General features: G+C 36.8%; 3 protein-coding genes across 4 annotated transcripts; all 3 read right to left on the reverse strand.

Annotated features, from left to right (window-relative positions):
* Positions 1-557: 557 nt before the first annotated feature.
* On the reverse strand, positions 558-7,216 carry LOC120344865 (uncharacterized). 2 transcript variants are annotated; one of them, XM_078112962.1, is made up of 8 exons: positions 7,015-7,216; positions 5,865-5,941; positions 4,630-4,678; positions 3,904-3,996; positions 3,492-3,584; positions 2,938-3,054; positions 2,330-2,519; positions 558-2,031 (listed from the first exon to the last, which is right to left on the reverse strand). In XM_078112962.1, exons 1-8 carry the CDS (start codon positions 7,106-7,108, stop codon positions 1,905-1,907), a joined length of 840 nt encoding a protein of 279 aa, XP_077969088.1. In that variant the 5' UTR covers positions 7,109-7,216; the 3' UTR covers positions 558-1,904. The 2 variants fall into 2 exon arrangements, with proteins under 2 accessions (XP_077969088.1, XP_077969089.1); XM_078112963.1 differs by lacking the exon at positions 3,492-3,584.
* A 1,467-nt stretch (positions 7,217-8,683) lies between these two features.
* LOC144422998 (zinc finger MYM-type protein 1-like) lies at positions 8,684-9,973 on the reverse strand. Its single transcript, XM_078113140.1, has one exon. It carries the CDS (start codon positions 9,971-9,973, stop codon positions 8,684-8,686), a length of 1,290 nt encoding a protein of 429 aa, XP_077969266.1.
* Positions 9,974-12,396: 2,423 nt separating this feature from the next.
* On the reverse strand, positions 12,397-18,738 carry LOC120344182 (uncharacterized). Its single transcript, XM_039413292.2, has 6 exons — positions 18,553-18,738; positions 17,828-18,019; positions 15,565-15,664; positions 15,094-15,235; positions 14,607-14,687; positions 12,397-14,522 (listed from the first exon to the last, which is right to left on the reverse strand). Exons 1-6 carry the CDS (start codon positions 18,662-18,664, stop codon positions 12,546-12,548), a joined length of 2,604 nt encoding a protein of 867 aa, XP_039269226.2. The 5' UTR covers positions 18,665-18,738; the 3' UTR covers positions 12,397-12,545.
* Between the last annotated feature and the right edge of the window lie 329 nt (positions 18,739-19,067).

Below are 19,067 nucleotides of genomic sequence, written 5' to 3' on the forward strand. Positions count from 1 at the left end.
CTCATAAATATTTTATACATATATCTTAATAAGGGAAATATATCACAGTGTTTACATAATGAAGCGCTTTTATTTCAACGTATTACGTTCGATATATAATATATTACTTGTTATGTTTTCTATCAAATCTGAAAATCACTTAGGCTACTACAAATCTCAAAAAATAACGCTCAGCAATTCAACGTCCCGTACTGTCCGGATTTAGATAAGATGGAGATATTTATGCTGCTCTGTTTTTGCCTTTTGGGCCACTGAGCTAAACAAGGACGGCTATGTGTTGTAAAACTTTAATGCCTGATGTAGTGTTCTCAGACTGAACTATGGCTAACATGGTTGTTACAATGAGAGGGTGACTATTATAACGAGTGGAACTAAATCTCGGTACGCGATCATAATTCGTGTTTCTTTTGTGACGGACAATGCCTATGCCCGATGAAAGGCTACCGTGCTGTAATCAGTCAAGAAGAGGCACCAAGACAACGTAACTCTTTCCCACCACAAACGTAATTGAATACCTTTTGTTTCATTTTGATCATAATGATTGAAACTTTCCAGTTTTATTAGCAAGTCATGCATACGCACAAATATCATCAAACAAGTTGGCTATCAATGATAAATTTCCTATAAATTGGCCTACTGAAGATTTTGGAATTATCAGCCAACTTTTTTCTCTGTTTCGTACTTATGCTGGAGTAAATCTAAGAATTAGAGTACTGGAGTTAGTAATTATTATCTAAACTAAATCATAAATTCTCAAAGCGCTCCACATGGAGCCCAAAGTTTTGTAAGAGAAACCTGGGTGCTCCGCGAGCTATTCGTTTACTCATCAAAATACTGACTTGGCTAATTTTGTAACTATCCAAAGAGGCAATAACAGCATTAATGAAATTTAAGAACGATGGCGTCGAAATGTGGCAACAATGCAGCAATTCAAATATGACATTCTTTGTAAGTTTTAATAGATAATGTCATATTTTAATTACGGCATTGTTGCTACATTTCGACACAACTTTATTCATATGTTTGTCAAGTTTATTTTTTAAATATAGAGCAAATACATCCGGGTCATTGAATGAAGTAATTTTATTTTACTCAGGAACTTCAATCGGTAAGTAACAAAGTGTTCATACATCTAACTGGGACATTGAGACGACATGGAAAAATAAAATAAACGATGACACAGATATTGGTATTTTACTTTTATAATCTCAGAGATAAAAAGACAGAGCAAAATTCAATTGATTTAATCAACTAACTTTTGCAGATGAATGAAAATTTCATACGTACACATATTGTTTAGAAATACAAAGCGACAATTATTCTCCGATTGGGATTTGACGAGGTTGCTATACAGTGCCTATTTAGCATTTTCCCCAAATGCACCAACCGAGATAGATGAAATGCGCACTTATATATCTTGATTAATGGAGAAAGTCTGTGGATAGATTTTTTAAGATATCGTTAGATATCGGTGGCTGCTTTAATGTGGTCTTGTTCAGAGCAAAAAGCGCGAGTACGCGTCGTAATACGTAATCACCAAAAAATTGCCCCTACCAAACTTTTAGGTTGGCTACGCTACTAATCAGTTCGTTTGGATGCTTCTTGCCCACCTTACTAACGTACGATAATTTTATAAGCAAACGAATTCTGTAAGCAATTTGAAATACCACTGACACAATATTTTAGTGAAGTTGTATCTATTTGAAGATTGGAAAAAAAAAAGAAATTAGTTTTGTAAGACCAAAGGTAGTCGGTCGTCCGTAAAATATATCCGGGTTTATATACTGGGCTGATAGGACGAGTCTTGATAACTACAAGACAGAAACAGAAAAAATACATTTTATTCAAATCGTATTAGGCTTATGTTAGGTCCAAAGTTATTACCAGAGTCTTATACAAACAGTTTAAAAATTGTTAGTTATCTTGTATACAGCATTCGTGGCTGGAGCTCCTTCGCCTCCTCCTGGTGGGCACGCAGAGGAATGGCCATATGAACTGTACGTTAAGTGGGCGTTCTCTGATGTAGCACACCTATTGTACAGAGTTACATTGAGTATATACATACACAAAATTTGGTAATGATCATACAGACATTCTTATTTGAAGAATGAAGTTGGCTTGACAGATCTTTGTTAGAAACATTGTTTGCCTCGTTTCTACATATTTCTCTCATTTATAAAGACAAAAATTTGCACATCAGAAAAAGAAGCAAGATCAGATTGTAATAACCACCACATTAAAATGGTCATAGCGGTGCTTAACGTTTTTGAAGGGTTGCATAAACACGATCTAAATTACTGTACATATAAAAAAAATTAGATATAATTACCAGCCATCATCTTGTAGGGCAAAAACCTTGTATCCCAAACAAAATGCTATTCTTGCACATTTCTGTATTGCATTTGTTCTGATTCCATACGAGTCTGAAACTGTTGGATACTTTCCTTCGACTGTTGGTATTACTCTTCCTCCGCTCCATGGTGTTTCCTCCTTGTAACAGCCAACGTAGACGTAGCTTGCTGGAAAAAGAAAATATCTACTACTGAGGTTTTTGTGAATCTTGGAAACTGTTTTGAGGCGAAATTGTTTTGCTGGTTGTAATCTACGTACTTCGGTTTTATATCGTTAAAATAAAAAATCATGGAGATTCTTAGCTGTTCGTCAGAGTGAAGTTACTAATCATTAGCGCAATACAGTAAACTATTTACTTCATCCACTCGTTGAAATAAACTCGAACCGCAAATTCATTTTATTTCACTTTACATTTTATGAACGAACTTAAACATTATTTAGCAACATAAACTTTTTGCTTATAGACTTTATATAAGCCTTAATTTGTTTACTGGTAATGTGACATAACATGCAAAGAGTAAATACTTATTTTGTATTTAATTAATTAATACTTAATTGCCTTGTTGTCTATCAAACATATCTTACTTGGTTCGTTCCAATTGTTAGTACAGTCGATTATAGAAGTAGTTGTTGGCAAATAGGTTGTCGTAACTAATGGTTTAGTTGAGATGAGGACTGAAGTTACAGTGGAAGTTGGCACACCTGATAACATTGAAAATTTCTGTTATCCAGCGAACATCACTGGTTGCTATTAGAAAAGTCCAGAGGGAAAAGTTGCCACTGATCACCGAAAGAAAGTTGGAAACCGTTTCAACCGTATTTTCAAAGCTATTATATTTTAAAATTTTCATCATCATTACTTCTCGTAAATATTTTGAAACATTCACTGATTCCAAGTAATATAAATGAGATATTCAAGTTCATCAAATCAAAATTATAGTTGTATTTTTAACTTTTGACGTGTAGTCAAAATGAAATTACACATGTAAAATATACGATGTGCATTCCTTCATCGAGTCAAAATACGTCCTAAATATACATTTATTCAATTTTTTGGCACATCAATTAATTATTATCAATAATTTCATGTGGTATTTTGGTTTCAAAATACCCTTAATTTAGTAACAAACAGTACATACTGTCTATAGTTGAAACAGTAGTTAATAAGTCATTGGTTGGACTTAACGTCTCTGTAGTGATGTCGGCCGGAGTTGCAGTCGACGTCAGCATGTCTAAACACATTGGAAATTCCCGTTATAAGAAAATTGACGACTGAAATGAACGCTATTTTCTTAACTGCAACAATCGAAACCAGGAAGATGTTCAGGAAGAATTTAGCTTAGAAATTTCACGTTTAATGAATGGCATATTCAAATCCATTTATCATCCTATTCCCAATATAACTTATATATTTCTAATGTAACATCCTGGTACGTCCACACTACACTTTCACGCTATGTTTAAAACATAAATGATAATTGTCTATTTTTCATTCTTGTTATAAAATACTCTCAATCTATAAATAAAATGTTACAATAACGTAGCAATTACCTTTATTAAATGGTGTAGACTGCTTCAAGCTTTTGTATTTGTTTAATCTTTTGCGCAGAGCCTTCTCTATAAGACGAAACTCAGCCATATGATCTTAAATTGAGCAATATCATAGTTAACTAATACGGTTAGAAATTACTTGAACTTATCATCTGTGCAATGCTCAAATATATGGACACGAATGCCGCGCTCGGTGGTTTACTGAAAACATCGGCCAATACGTAATAAAAATGTTCCCCTGTAATTGAGATAAAACAGCAACATTTTTGTTAAAATATCGGTTCCCATAGGACGCAGCGACAAATTGAAAAAACAGAGCCTTCTGGCAAATAATTCAATTTTTATGTACTACAAATTTGACATCGATACCCAATAACAACAAAATAAACCCCCCAAATCACAACAAGAAAAACGATCTATATGCATCTCTGTATCCAATTATTCGTTCCATAGAGTCCAGTTCTTAATGAAAAAATATCGTTTTCTGAGCTTTATTATCTGATTCATAAACAATTTACGACAAACTGCTTATAGAAATTTTTTATCTTACTGGGCAAGTTATTGAATGTTGAATTAGAGACATGAATTCAAGAATTTATGATTGTTACTACATGCTCACCACTTGATACATATGACTGTATTGAAATGGACGCTGCTGATTTATAGTGTCAGAGGATAGATTCTTAATGTTCAAATGGTTTCTTATCTAAAGCATCACATAGCTACCTTTTATTCTTTGAATATCCCTATCACAATCCTGAGCGGAGTAGGAAGTCTATAAAAACAAAAAGAATATCCCTATCACAATCCTGAGCGGAGTAGGAAGTCTATAAAAACAAAAAGAATCGTCATATTAAAATTTTGACGCTACATTAGAATATTCAGAATTTTGTTTATACGATACGCAAGAACTAATGACAATTTGATTTTGATAAAAAAATACAAGGGCTAAAATTGCTTCGTACATTAGTTTGGCCACTCGCAATACGTTTTGATGGCAAATTTTGTACCATCAAGCCGTGGATAAGACGTTCGTGGATAAGCCATTTAGATGATGGTAGTTGCGATGAACGTTTACAAATACAGTCTGGCTATTTTAGCTTCAGTCCACTACGAAATACCGAGGTTCAGTGGGACATGTTCCACGGCGCAGTGACACGGTCAGTGATTTATCCATTGAATGCGTAGAGGCCCAGTTTTGCGTTATTTTTTGTGTAATATTAGGTTAGTGTTAGGCCCATGGTCCAATCTGAAATAGTCCAGAGTGTTTTTGAAAAAGTGAATTATTACTTTTAATGAATTAATTACTTTTATTGAATACATTTGAGAAGTTTAGTTACTAAAAAAATTACACTTTCGTTTTTTTTTTTTTAATTTTGACTCGAAAACAGTATTTAATGTTTTTGAATCTTCTAACTATCTAACAAATAACTTTTTTTGTTTCAGAATTTATTTCAGATTCCATAATAAGCATCTGAAATATTCAACAGGCAATTCTACAATGGCAGAGTAAATAGACACGTATATATATATATGTCGTCAAAGTTTTATGTTGCCAATGCGGGGAAATTTTTTTTTTTTGAATTATTCGAAAAAAAAATGAAATATTTTGGTTGAACAATATTACAAAAAATAATAAATCTACAAACTTGAAGTCGCACAGGTCTTCAAATGATGAAGCTGATTCGTTGCTAATTTTACCTGAATATTTCGTTTAGTTTAATAGACTGCCCCATTGTGTACCAGTATGTGTCCCACCAGCGGGGTGCAGCGGCACACTTGACAGGCGTTCTTCAGAGCAGTTTGGTGGTTAAATGTGTGTCGCTTGGGAATTTCCTAGCCGCTGAATGAAAACTACATTTACCCTTCTCTGCATTGGTCCTATAATGTCAAATGAAAACGCAGGTTTTGGTGCCCAAAATATAAAATGAAAAAAAGTTTCACTAGTAATAGTATCTTGCCTCATCTTTATTCGTTGGCACTGTAATCCATACAGGTTTTTCATCGCAAATCGCTGCCATTTCGCATCGTTCAGTTGCTAAAATTTATATGAAAAAAATTATATAATTCAAATTTATAAAATAAAAAATTGTTTTATCTTCCCATGAATAAAATAGTTCATAAAAGGATCTAATCCCAAAATTACCATCGATATATGTGTCCGATTTTGGATTTAAGCTATCAACTCAGTAATAATACATTTCAGACAAGGGTGTTCCGAAGGTAAATTTTGAAACTTCGCGGAGTTTATATTCTAGATTCCCCTGAAATTTAGATTTGGAATCAAAATTTGCAACAGAATAAGAATAGATTAGTGTTTTCGTAGATAATATTTTGTAATCCCAGAAAGAGAAATCAGGATGTGAGATAAACTGCTGGAGATGGGGATCAAAGCTGCAGTAAACTGCCAAATGACTGGAATTTAAAAATTCATCATTTTAAATGAGATTTACATAGATTAACGATTGTTTAGTGGCGATCCGAACATATGATAGCGTCTACTTATAAACATGTGCTCTCCAACGAAGATAAGTGTAATCGAGTGACATATTCAATATGTTAATCATGAATGACTAACTGCTCGATTATAAATATTTTTTATTCGTATTTTCATACTTATAGAAAAATAAAAACCTTACTATTCTCAAATACCACTAAGTGTTGCTATTCTATTGAAAGACGAAATAATTCAAATGCTAACACAAAATATATAGAAAAATACGAATAACTTGGCAACGAGTTCGCGGCTCACCATGAGATGCTTGACGGCCCGCCAGTGAGCCGCGAACCACCGGTTGAGGAGCGCTGGACTACAGAGTTGATACAGAATTGCAGCATCTTTTAAAATCGAGAACCATAAACATATTTTCGATTCGATGTAATTCTATCTGAAATTCTAGAATTCGGATGCGATAACCAGGTTCTTGTAATTCATGAAGTTGTCACATATTTTCGCTTTTCATACTGATATCCGCTCATTGCATGAAGTTAATGTTACCGCTGCAGTTCATATGGACCGATGAATTAATATTATTATCTTCCGTAGAAATGTAGAATTGAAAAATTATTTTCGACTTGCTACAGGAGAAAACTCATAAAAAAAAATCTAACCTGATATAGAGAGTCCAGCAGTTAATAGAAGAGTTGTCAGCGTTACAATTATGATTTTAATCATTTCTAGACTCCACGCTGCTCTCTCTGGCATTCAATAACGTCTCACTTAATGAACGTTTATATACTGAAAAATTGCTATCCTAGCTAAAACATTTTGTAGTTTAAAATCGTGCGGTTACGGAAGTGGATCAGGTCGTGGCACTAGCATAGCAAGTTTGATGAACATTTATTCCTTTGAAATATGGCCCAATCACAAGTGCTGATGAACTTTTCGTCTTTTCTTATTCCGGGACAAAGCGTAACGAACTATAGAAAAATAACTAATCGTGACATTACACCGATTAGCTGTAGCAGCTTTCGACAATGATGATTGATATCTTTCCCAGTTAGAAAACTATAACGACTTCCTGAATAAACTGGCTATGAATTCAATCCTGATTTCAAATTATGAATCACTAAGTCCACTTCCTTGAGCAGGGGTCACCAGTGGCGTAGCCAGCCCAAAATTTTGGGGGGGGGCAAATTTTAGAAATTATATTGGGTTTAAAACACCCGTTCTTCAAGCGCAAAACAACAACAGTTGGTCAACAAGCAAACTGATTCAATTACTCAGCTGGATTTTTGTGAATACAAAATCCATTAATAAACAATTTTTTATTTGAACTAACAAATATTAACAACGCAATTTGAATAAGTAAAATACATCGCCCCGATTAAAAGTCCATCCTTCGCTTCCCGCCAACTATGCTCGACACAACTCGATTAATTTTCTCCTCGGTGACCATTTCACGGTGACAGTGAAGCACACACAAATCAGAAAGGCGATTGGACGTCATTAATAAGCGCAGCCATGTGTTTACCCGTTTCATGCACGAGAAAGACCGCTCAGCCTCAACAGCGGTTGCTGGTAGCGTCATAACAATCTGTATTGCGGTGTACACGCTTGGATAATCTCGAGCGCTCAGAAGAAGCCCCTCAAAACACTCGTCGTTAACGTCGGAACTTAAAGAAGTTCTCCACAGTCTCACTTCATTCTGGAGGTTATCCAATAAATACAGACGCTCTACCTCATCCACGTGAACTGGTTTGTTCGGTGGAAGAATTGATAGCAATGAAAAAAATGATGGGTTGTCAATGAAGCGTTCCCGAATAGAGCAGCTCAAGTCGTCGACGTATGGGAAATATACGAAACGTTTAAAATACTGGGATGCTGAATCAGCACAGACATTGTCGCGATAAACTTGTACTTCGACTACTCTGGGTATTGTCAACTCTTTCAAGCCAGCTATTTCACAAGCTTCTTTGTAAATATTCGATGCGATTTCAGAGTCATTGCGTTCCTCAGCGATAACGCTCTGAAGAGAGGATGTGAGGTTCTTTACTGACGGCACACTGACTCCGACCGCCTGAAGTGCGCGCGCTAGTGGCTCCATTAGTGCCGAATATCGACCAATCAAACATACGGCGTAGATAACCGACGACTTTTCTAGAGCAGATTTCAGAGAAAAAGCCTTCGCCCGCGTCCGACTGTTAGCATCTCTCGCCAAAGAATCAAGAGCCTCAAGTACTCGTTTGAAGTTGCATTTGAAGATTCGGATGCTCTTGTACTTCTCAGACCATCTGGTGGGGCAGAACAAAGGGATGTTAATTCCTGAACCCGCGCGCCTTATAGGGCTCTCCCTGAAAAAAAACGAATAGTCTCACGAATGATATCACAGGTGCTTCTGATGATTGCAACTTTACTTTGGTCATTTATGACCAAATTCAAACAATGAGAAGCGCAGTGCACAAATATTGCGCGCGGGTATTTATCACGAATGCGTTTTTGCACACCGCTGACGTGACCTGCCATTGTCGTTGCACCATCATAGCCTTGCCCCACAAGTTTTTGCAAATCCACTCCTCGACCAGAGAGGTGGGTCAAAATATTTGAGGAAATTGATTCGGCAGAAACAGAATCCATTTCCACTAATCCTGTGAAGCGCTCGCACACTTCACCACCTTTCACATACCTCAAAACAATGCTTAGTTGTTCTTTCCCAGAAATATCACATGATTCGTCGGCTATTACGGACACAAACGATTTATTAGCCTCCATAACGATATCTTGCACTATCATGTTGCTTGATACCTTGAGAATTTCATTTTGTATCATCGGGCTTGTATACTTAGCGTTTCCGGCCTTTCGAGCGAAATGCCTTTTCAAATCTTCATCCCCTGCGTCGATACGAAATAGAAGAAGGTTCACAAAATTCCCACTATCCCCGGAATGTCCGCGCAAGGGTATGTTACCCGAAGCACAGAACATGAAAGTCTTGACAATGGAAGTCATTATTCGTCTGTTTTCTTTTGTTTGCGTAGCATATTGGGCCTCCATGTTTGCACGCACATTTTGACCAGTTTCCATGCTTTTGACAAAATTTTTCGCAGCTATATTTGATTCTCGGTGGTAATTTGTGTCTCGGTGTGCTACAGCCTTTTCCATAAATCTTTTGTAGTCAATGCATGGTCTTGTAACAAAGGCAGTGTCCCTGAGAGTTCCATGCTTCAAACGTGCTTGCATGACTATGCATATCTTACACAAACCACCCCCATCAGAGAGTTGGGTGTAAACTAACCAACTGCAAAATCTGTTATCGTCAAGCCATTTTTTGAGAAATTTACGACGACTTTGTCTAACAGTATCCAGAATCGTCACGTTTTTCGGACCATCCGAAGTTAGAAGCCTGTATCTCTCCGCATCGGTAAGCTGTGTATGTTTCTTAAGAATAAATCCAAGATCGTTTGTTTTCCCTTCGTTGATTATTAGTTCATCTTCGGGAATAGAAGTGATAGACGTAACTGACGTAACCGGTGCATCCACAGCCTGAGAAGCGCTTATTGATGTATTTGAGGAAAGCGAGTCTTTATTTCGCTGAAAAAAACTATCGAATTTCGCCTGTTTAAATTTAGCCATCGAAGTAATTTTGGTCATCAAGATGCCACAAAACTGGTGGATTAGGAATGGAATTCTTGAAAATTTTTGGGGGGGGCCATGGCCCCTCTGGCCCCCCCTGGCTACGCCTATGGGGGTCACCAAACTTTTCGAAGCCGAGGGCTACCAGTTTAATGCACACTTTTAAAGAAGTCAATTTGCGCTCGATCAACCTTCAATTATTGATATTTAGTAAAAACATTGTGATAAACTTTAGGATTCTTTAGGAGCGGGTCTTGCAGATTTTCATGAGTAAGGCGTATTATAGTTCCTTGTGGAGTTCATTTCAAAAAATGTTGATTCACAAAGATGGCTTGAACCAAAGGCTGATCTCGTAACATGGGATTGCTGTTTGATTTAAAATGCGAGCTTTTTTCTGCCCGTACTGCGCTGACCAATGGATAGTGACAAGATGGGAAATGTCTCTTCGCTTTGTCGTCGCCATAAACTCCCCGCAAATGAGACATACGCAAGCTGTTTCCACGGTGGTAAAACGGAAATCTACCTCCCATTCATCGTGCAAATGGTAGCTTTTCTTTCATTTTTTTGCCATTTGAAATCAATAGTTGTATTATTGGCATTGCTGCTCCACAAATCAACGGACACGAAAAAACGCGGGTTCGTGGAAGGTGACATATGTGTGATGTCAAAATTGGGAGAGTATTAAATGACCCGTCACATTACTGAGGTCAAATAAAAGTTAGGATGATCGTTACCATAATAATTGACATAGTGTTGTTCCCAGTTCCCCAAAAAGGCAAAAATTAATTGATGCAGCTTACTTATAAGCGCCGTTATTAAGCTTATTTTGGAACAGACCTGCGGGCGACTAATGTGGTCTTCACGGGCGACTCGGTGCCCGCGGAAAACGGGTTGGTGACCTCTGCTATAAAGTATATTGCTGAAACATTCGGGACTATTTTATCCATATTTTGGAGTGACAGTTGAAACCAAAATTCTAACAGATCAAATGTTGCTTCATGTCAGCAAAATTGTCGTTTTCAACGAGATATCGCTCTGCCGTTTATTTTTCTCTGATCATCCTGGGCATTCGTGGAAAGCTTTTACAGCGTTTACATTTCCTCAACGTCAAGCAAATTTTGAAAATGGACCACACTATGGATTTCCGTCGAGTGCAGGGGTAGCCGTGAAAAACACAATTAGCAAACGTCGTTTAGCGATAAAAGAGGAGACCTTTGTAGAAAAGACCGCAATCGTCAACCTTGTGAAATTGTGTCTAAAAAAGGAATACTTAATTAAAATTGTTTGAATTTTGAATTGAGGAACTGGTGATAACTAAAAGTTTAGATTTTTTTTTATCATAAACTTTTGTTTACAGTACATACAGCGGGTCATCACCCATAAGAATACATATGGTAGCTGCTAATGCGCTTGTAGAAGGTATATCAATCAATATCAGCCCCTGTCGATGTAGGCGGAAACCGTAGGTTAGTTTATATTTAGTTTACTATATTTTTACGTTACTCTTCATTAAAAAGAATAGTCTTTGATCAAATGCTTCTTGCTACCCATCATCATCCACGCAAAGGCATATAGCAACAGCAAGGAAAGGTAGTCTGTGGTAAGCCCAAATGATAGTTACAACATGGAATGTTTTGCTATGAAGCAGTTTGACTACCGTTGGATACCATTGGTATAAGTGTATTGTATGTGTATATCGTATTTTATGCATGTACAGTACTGTATTCGTGGGATATTTTTTGGGGTATTTTAATAAATTCACTCAACATCAGACGCGATGGACTACTCGAGACGTAGCGATCGACCGGCGTGTTGGCCAACCCTGATCGGCCCGAAATTCATAGAAACGGGATGTCTGCGTATGATGAAAATTACTCTTTCTAATTTTTTATACAAAACTGAAATAGGATACGTGTACACTAGCTCAGACATGGGTAAAATCCGGCCCATTGGGTAATTCAATCTGTGCTGCCACAACCAAACTGAAACCAAATTTCGATGTTTTAGTTAAAAATAACTCAAGTAATTTGTTGAGATTGCGGTTAAATTTAGTTTTGGCACGAGGCTTATTGTTTTCCACTGTTGCTCTTGTGAGACTCTGAAATGTTCATAAAATGTAACTTTTTACGTCACACTTACATGGCCCGCCAGGGTAGATAGGCAGAATTTTTGGCCCCTGGTTCAAAAACCTTGCCCATCCCCGTACTAGCTACATCTAAATAACAACCTTCGCGTGGGCAGCTCTTGCTTAAAAACGAAACGGTTTCAATTCACTTTCTGTTGTTTCTATTTCGCTTGTTTCATTCGAGTGGAGTTAATACCGACTGTTTATATAACGATCTCTGCTATATCATACTAATTACGCTTCGTTCATTGCGCTGTCGTCTCATTTTTCTTCCTTATATAAATATAACGTATTGATGCTCCTTTGTTATGCTGATTATTGAAAAATAATTTTCGGCATAATTCATAAAATATAAACAAAAAACATGATTAAAATTGCACCCATTAGTGCAACAAAGCAAGAAGGAACTGAAAATTTGCAAATTAGTACTTTGCGCCCAATAAATGCCTATTTTTTCATGACAAGGCATAATGGCTGTTCTTGTTCGGGCTGATTTGTAGCAGTTACAGGAGTTTCGGTAGGCTTAATTGTACGCAACGGAGGAGGGAATGTGTGTCTGTTGGGAGCGTAAGGAGACGTCATAATCGGGGAAAATATTTTTTGGGGTCGTGTAGCAGGTCTGGCATTATTTTGAATATTCAGCTGCGCCACCTTTGGCGAGGGTAACCGAGGAAGAGTCGGTATTGGTTTTGGGGCGATCAGGACAGGTTGTGTCACTCGAGGCGCGAAAGTCGTTCTTGTAGTTGGTGATCGTTTCTGAAATCTCGGAGACTGATGGGGACTAATCAGAGTTCTTCCCCGGACACCAGGGGCTGCCATTCGATTTTTCAAGCTGTCCATTTGTCGAATCGTATCCCTCGCTTTTGCAATTGTATGTTTATATATATCTATGTTTGTATCGCGGGAATTGTTTAATAAAGATGGACTGGCGTTGCTGGAAACTCTAGAAAAATCCGTAGACTTGACGCCATTTTCCCGAACTGCATGAATGCTCGCGCCGTTTTTCCGCATGTGATCTTGTGCGGACTGGGAAATTTTTTTGGGAGAAACGACGGAAAAACGTGGCTGCATGTTTGAGAATGGCATTAGTTGACGTTGAGAAGAATGTGCTTTATTCGATATATTTTGATGTGATATCGATACATGGGTGGGTGATGTCATTCTAGGTGACATGCTAGAACTGGCAGCCCGAATTGTTTCACTAGTCCGAAGGGGTGGTTTGCTACGCCCATGCATGGCCGCGGCAGCAAACTCGTTGAGAAGTTTTTGTTGTTGCCTTAGCGACGCAAGTTCTCGTGTCGTTGATAGAAGTTGAAGGTCCTCTGCGTTTAATGATCTTTGTATTCTTTGGGTTGGCTGTACTGGTCTACTCTCAGGTCTCTGTGTTGTTGGTTTAGGAAGAATGCCTTGATACTTAAGGCGGGCTTGTTTTATCATCTGAGCTCGTCGCATTAGTTCCGTAGCTTGCGCATAGTTAGGCAAATCCGTTCGTTTCAACTGAATGAATTTGGTAGCTGGAGCATTCAATGCAGGAGCTTGAACAGTAGTCTGTCTTGGTAATGCTTGACTCGGGGCAACTGGTCGCGAGCCTGTCATCATTGTGTTTCTCACGCATTCAAGCGCCAGACTATGTGCCTCATCCGTACTCAAGTTTTGAATTTTAGATAGGTTCAACCTACGAGTTAACTGATCATGTTGTATTTTCATCGCCGCCACTGTTTGTGTAGGAGTTAACGAGACAGGAGGTGGGGGACTAAACTGTGCGGAAGATAACTGCTTACTTCGATTAGCGTCTTCTCGACTGACGAAGCTTTTCACTTCAGTTTCTGAGCGAGACTTTTCGTTCTGCATTTGCTGCTTAATCTGAAGTCTGTTAGCAATAGAGTTGATGCTTTTTACGCGTTCCACACCAGATAACGAGTGCGCATGTTGCGTTGCTTCCTTGAGACCATCTTGGCGTTGCGCTGACATTTGCGACAAATTCCGATTGCCGCGCTGTTGCAATAAATTTGTTTTCTGAGAAGCTTCTGCTACTGGGGCCTTGACTGCTTCCAATAAAGGAACATTCATTACAGAATAGGACTTATTTTTTCCTCCATTTTGTGAATTACCGTGGCTTTTGGAGGATCCTACAGTGGTCATCTTCGATTTTGACAACGGGGATTTCGTGTTTGTACCGGATGAATGACTGCTGAACGCCAGTTCATTCGTAGTACTAGATAGAGCCTTCAGTTCATTCGCCTTGTTGTCATTTAACTGATGATTAGCGCTTACATTTGATGACATCTTAGAGATGGGACTTTCTTTAAACAACTTTTTTGCTGGAACACTGCTTTCTTGTTTAGCATTCAAAATATCCTCCAATATTTTTCGTTTTCTATTTTTCGACTTGAAAGTCATATACGTCAGTGACAATGGCCGATCCTACAAAGCAAATGAAGCATTTATCATAAAATTATCAAAATACAGAATTTATTCAATTCAATTATTAAGTATTATTATACTTACAGATTTCCATGCAAATGTTTTTGTGACATCCATTAAAGTGTATTTTTCTGGCAACAACTCACCCCGACAAAACGTAATCACCTGTTTGAAGAAAAGAATCAAATGTAACAGATAAACTACAAACTAAAAACACCAGTTTAACGAGATAGGTAGGCAAATGGATAGGATTTAATATAGTACTCAAGTCTGTACAAAATTTATTGCAGATAATGTATTATTTATACAGTTACCAAATATTTTAGTTTCAGCCATGTAGCCGAAATTGAGTGAAAAATTAGGTTTTTCAACATCGATAAATTCGTATCATTCCAGTCACGGTCTTAAAGCCAGTAAACATAATCTACCTACAGATTCCACAATTCAGTTTCAAGTCAATACACGTAGCCATGCTTTGAACTTTTTAACTAAGGTCAACATATAGTTTTCAAGACAAAGTCTTTGCAAAATTGTATGTATGCTAGAAGAGACCTTACATATATACACATACCTCCAAATCATCACGTGAAAGTTTATTTCGTATTAATTTGTTAATAGTTCCTATTGTGACAGTGTCAAAGCATCTTAAGTAACGTTTCGGGAATGAAGTCTCTTCTTTTATCCACAGTGAATTGTCAGTTAGGGTCACGTGTCTGAAACACAAAATATTAGGCATTCAATATTTACAGCTCATGTTGATAATGGGAACAGCAATTTTATGAAGGTAGGAATTTCAGTATTTCTGATTAATTTACAAATAAAGCGCAGTTATTACAAAATGCACACCATAAACTTACGTCTACCATAGAAAAATAATATCTAATGAAGAAATATGAGATTTATGGGAAAATATTCCAGTTAGTGCGGGTAAGGTTCTAGACAACTTGGAAAATCAATGTGACGTCATTATTAAACTTGGAAAAGAGATTATTACTCATAGTGTAACAATTAAATTTACATTCTGACCAAAATTTACACTCACCGACTGTCATATTCAATGGACAAACTAACACGATGTTCCTTCTTCTCTGGTGTATTAGTAACTAATACACGTTTCCGTTCTTCCACATTCATCGGTATCCCTGTTCAAGGAGAAAATTTTGGTTGAAATTTCGGACCCCGGGGAATATTTAAAAAATAAATGAATCAAAGTATTGGTCTTCTAGTAAATCATTACCACTTTAAGACCTTTACATTTGAAATTGATTGGTCGATAACAAAAACAAGAATGACACTTAAACGAAGCCTGTCATGCAAACTAGAGATGTACCGATGTATCGGTATCGGGTATCGGTATCGGCAATATCGGCCATTTTTACGGTATCGGCCATGTATCGGTATCGGTGAGATTAAGGCCGATATTTCCGATATATTTACCTTTTTGATATGGTCCAGAATGTTTTAAAGATAAGTTGGAATACTACTTTTTAATTTATTTTTTGTCTGGAGAGATCGTGAGCTATGAGCCATACATGTCCCCACCCCCGCGAGAGAATAGGATTCACGTGTTTTTAGCTATTTATCAGCTCAACTAATTTGGCTATTTTCGCTGTCAAATTTTTATATTGACATTTTTAATATTACATAGTAATCATGAAGAAATATATCAACACGGCACATAACAAAAAGCAATTAAACGCCCAGTTTTAAATCATACAGTGGAATTGGGGTCCTTATTAACGGCACATGGACTTTTGGCACGGGTATAAATTCTGACTGTTTGTCGTCAAGTACGAGTGTCATTTAGTCCGTCGACATCAATAAACTAAATTCCGACACAATTATCCCTCTACGCAGGTATTAATTTTGTTTCATTACACAATTTCTTTATGAATATATTGACATGACCGCCTAGCCCTAGATTGTCACAAAATATATAATAGCAATTGTATAATAATATAAAATAGTAAAGTAAAAAAACGTCCTCGACGGTTATAGGTAGGCCTTCTTTTGGTCGGTGCTGATTGATATTCTTTCATGTGGGCTTTGACTTACATATTGCGTCGACGATTACGATTAGCCACGAAATGAAATATTTGAAAAATGCTTTTAATTTGATCGCAGGACGGCGGCTCTAGAATGTGTGGTTGATATTCGATATTCTTTTAAACACGAATAACGATTTTTGAAGGTCGCGATATTAACATTAAATTCATATTAGACATCCCGGCTTATGAGTTTCAATTGAACACCGAGATTACTAGCGTTACTGTACAATGTATCTTAACCAGTTAAAGCATATGGATACCAAACATTAATTTCATATTATGCGACATATATATCTTTTTTTTTCGATCTGAAATATTTTTTGTACTATGAACAACGCTCAAAGACCATTGTTTTAACCCGTCTGCCCTACACAACACACCTAATTAAGTAATATTTACATAGTATCGGTATCGGAATATCGGTAATATCGGCCTTTTTGTAGTATCGGCGTATCGGTATCGGTATCGGCGTTTTTAGCTGGTATCGGATCGGTATCGGCGACAAAAGTGGTATCGGTACATCTCTAATGCAAACACCTTACTGGCCATTTTGAAAACATGTTGTTCCCATACGTAACTGACCCTGCTTGTTTGGGGGATTGTCAGATATAGAGATGTAAAAACATACATCTTCAAAAGAATGTTTAAATATAACAAAATGTGCAATAACAAACAATGCTTCTAGCGCTGGATTCAATTTGACATTCTGCAAACGATTTAAGGCGGATTAGATGGCCGGGTAAACAAATAAGACTCAATTAAATTATTACTGGATTGAAGTATAGGTGCATTGCTCTTGAAAAGTGATAACAAATACCCCGTTCTGTTTGTGAAAAAATTCCTATTAGAAAGCCATATTCACCCATTTTTTTCCAAGTATAAATACATCATCATTTTATTTAGTATGTTACACAATTTTTTTTTAATAATAGCGAGATTGGCAGCAGGACTATCAGGAATACCATATAAATTTTGCGATGCGCGTGTGCAGGCATATGAGTTTGATGTTGGATTGAGAGCCATCATCATTTTATTTATACATCATCATTTTATTTAGTATGTTACACAATTTTGTTTAATAATAGCGAGATTGGCAGCAGGACTATCAGGAATACCATATAAATTTTGCGATGCGCGTGTGCAGGCATATGAGTTTGATGTTGAATTGAGAGCCATTGTAGTTCAATTACAAAATCAATTTTAAAATCTCACAGAACTCTTGTAAATACAAGATCTAAAAGTCTATATATTACTCACCCGTTTCTTCATGAAAGCTTTCTTTGCGCTTTATTTCCTTGTCAAAAAGATTTGGTACCAGTTTATAGACGACATCTTGCAATGTCTTGTCGCTTCTTATGTTCAGTAAAGGTCGAGTTTTATGCGCAGGTATCTCGCATTTCGGACAGCATTTGTTTGAAGCCAAATACGTCACAATGCAACTCCTGCAGACTGAAATTTAAAGCACAGTAAGTATTAAGTACAGATTTTATAATACACGGGGCGCATTTTCCGATATGCTACCACGAAAGTTGAAATTCCCACTATGATCAATATATTAAAGCTAGCAATGATGCTACGGGATGATCGATAACTCCTGATCGGAATTATGGTTTTTAAGTTTTATTTTTTACGAGTTAATTTATTGTGTTGAGAAACTAATGTATATATGTTGGTCATCTTGGCTGACCATAACAAATTGCAAAATTTTTAACCCAGAAGAATCACGCACACGACTTTCGTATTGCAATCGCATCAAATATCAATTTAATTTTCATTTCGTTTTTTTTATCGTATATCTGCGTCAGCATTTTTTGTTAATTCCCAATTACCCTATTCCCAAGTACTGTAGAGTGCAGGCGATACCGATGAATTTCAATTATTTAATTATCCATGAATTTAAAAAAATACTGTCCTATCAATTCAAGTTCAGAATGGAATAGGCGGCGATAAGAAAAATTAACGTAACAAGAAATCATACTTACATGAATGCAAGCATTCGATTATCGTCGTAGCATCGATAAAATAGCCACCACATAAAGCACACACTAAGTGGTCGTTCAGATCTCGTAGTTTCAAAGATAACTTTCCGTACATGTCGTCAATTTATAATATTTCAAAAAAAAATCAACTTTCATATCAAGATCTTATTCTGATCTAAATGAAAAATACCAATGTTTGGTTACGCGAGAAAACAGAAATGTTGTATAATAATAATAAAATAACAGCTATTATAACATAAATTTAAACCAGAGAATCACTTGGTTGCGTTCAAAACTGAAGGGAAGCACCTAATTTTTACAGCCATACAGCAACATTGAATTATGTTGAATTTATTACCGAGAAACGGTGATGCCCACTGTTGGCAACCGTTGCAGTAACAGGTCATATGACGCAATGTAATGTCATAACCACCAAAATAAATACACAGGTTAACAGAGGCTGCAGTTTCGCTCAATAACCGTTTGGTGAACATAGCCTGTATACATCTGCCGATGAA

The sequence above is a fragment of the Styela clava genome, chromosome 5 (genome assembly GCF_964204865.1).
Source record: "Styela clava chromosome 5, kaStyClav1.hap1.2, whole genome shotgun sequence".
Classification (NCBI taxonomy): domain Eukaryota; kingdom Metazoa; phylum Chordata; class Ascidiacea; order Stolidobranchia; family Styelidae; genus Styela; species Styela clava.

Bases quoted from the DNA above. Each gene is read 5' to 3' on its own strand.
- LOC120344865 (XM_078112962.1), bottom strand. From the start codon at position 7,108: ATGCCAGAGAGAGCAGCGTGGAGTCTAGAAATGATTAAAATCATAATT. The intron at 5,942-7,014 runs GTTAGATTTTTT...TATAAATTTTAG, and splicing joins TGCTGGACTCTCTATATCAG to CAACTGAACGATGCGAAATG. The intron at 3,585-3,903 runs GTAATTGCTACG...CAATGTGTTTAG, and splicing joins GTCTACACCATTTAATAAAG to ACATGCTGACGTCGACTGCA.
- LOC144422998 (XM_078113140.1), bottom strand. From the start codon at position 9,973: ATGGCTAAATTTAAACAGGCGAAATTCGATAGTTTTTTTCAGCGAAAT.
- LOC120344182 (XM_039413292.2), bottom strand. From the start codon at position 18,664: ATGTACGGAAAGTTATCTTTGAAACTACGAGATCTGAACGACCACTTA. The intron at 18,020-18,552 runs GTAAGTATGATT...TTTAAATTTCAG, and splicing joins AATCGAATGCTTGCATTCAT to TCTGCAGGAGTTGCATTGTG. The intron at 14,688-15,093 runs GTATGTGTATAT...TTCTTCAAACAG, and splicing joins TTTCACGTGATGATTTGGAG to GTGATTACGTTTTGTCGGGG.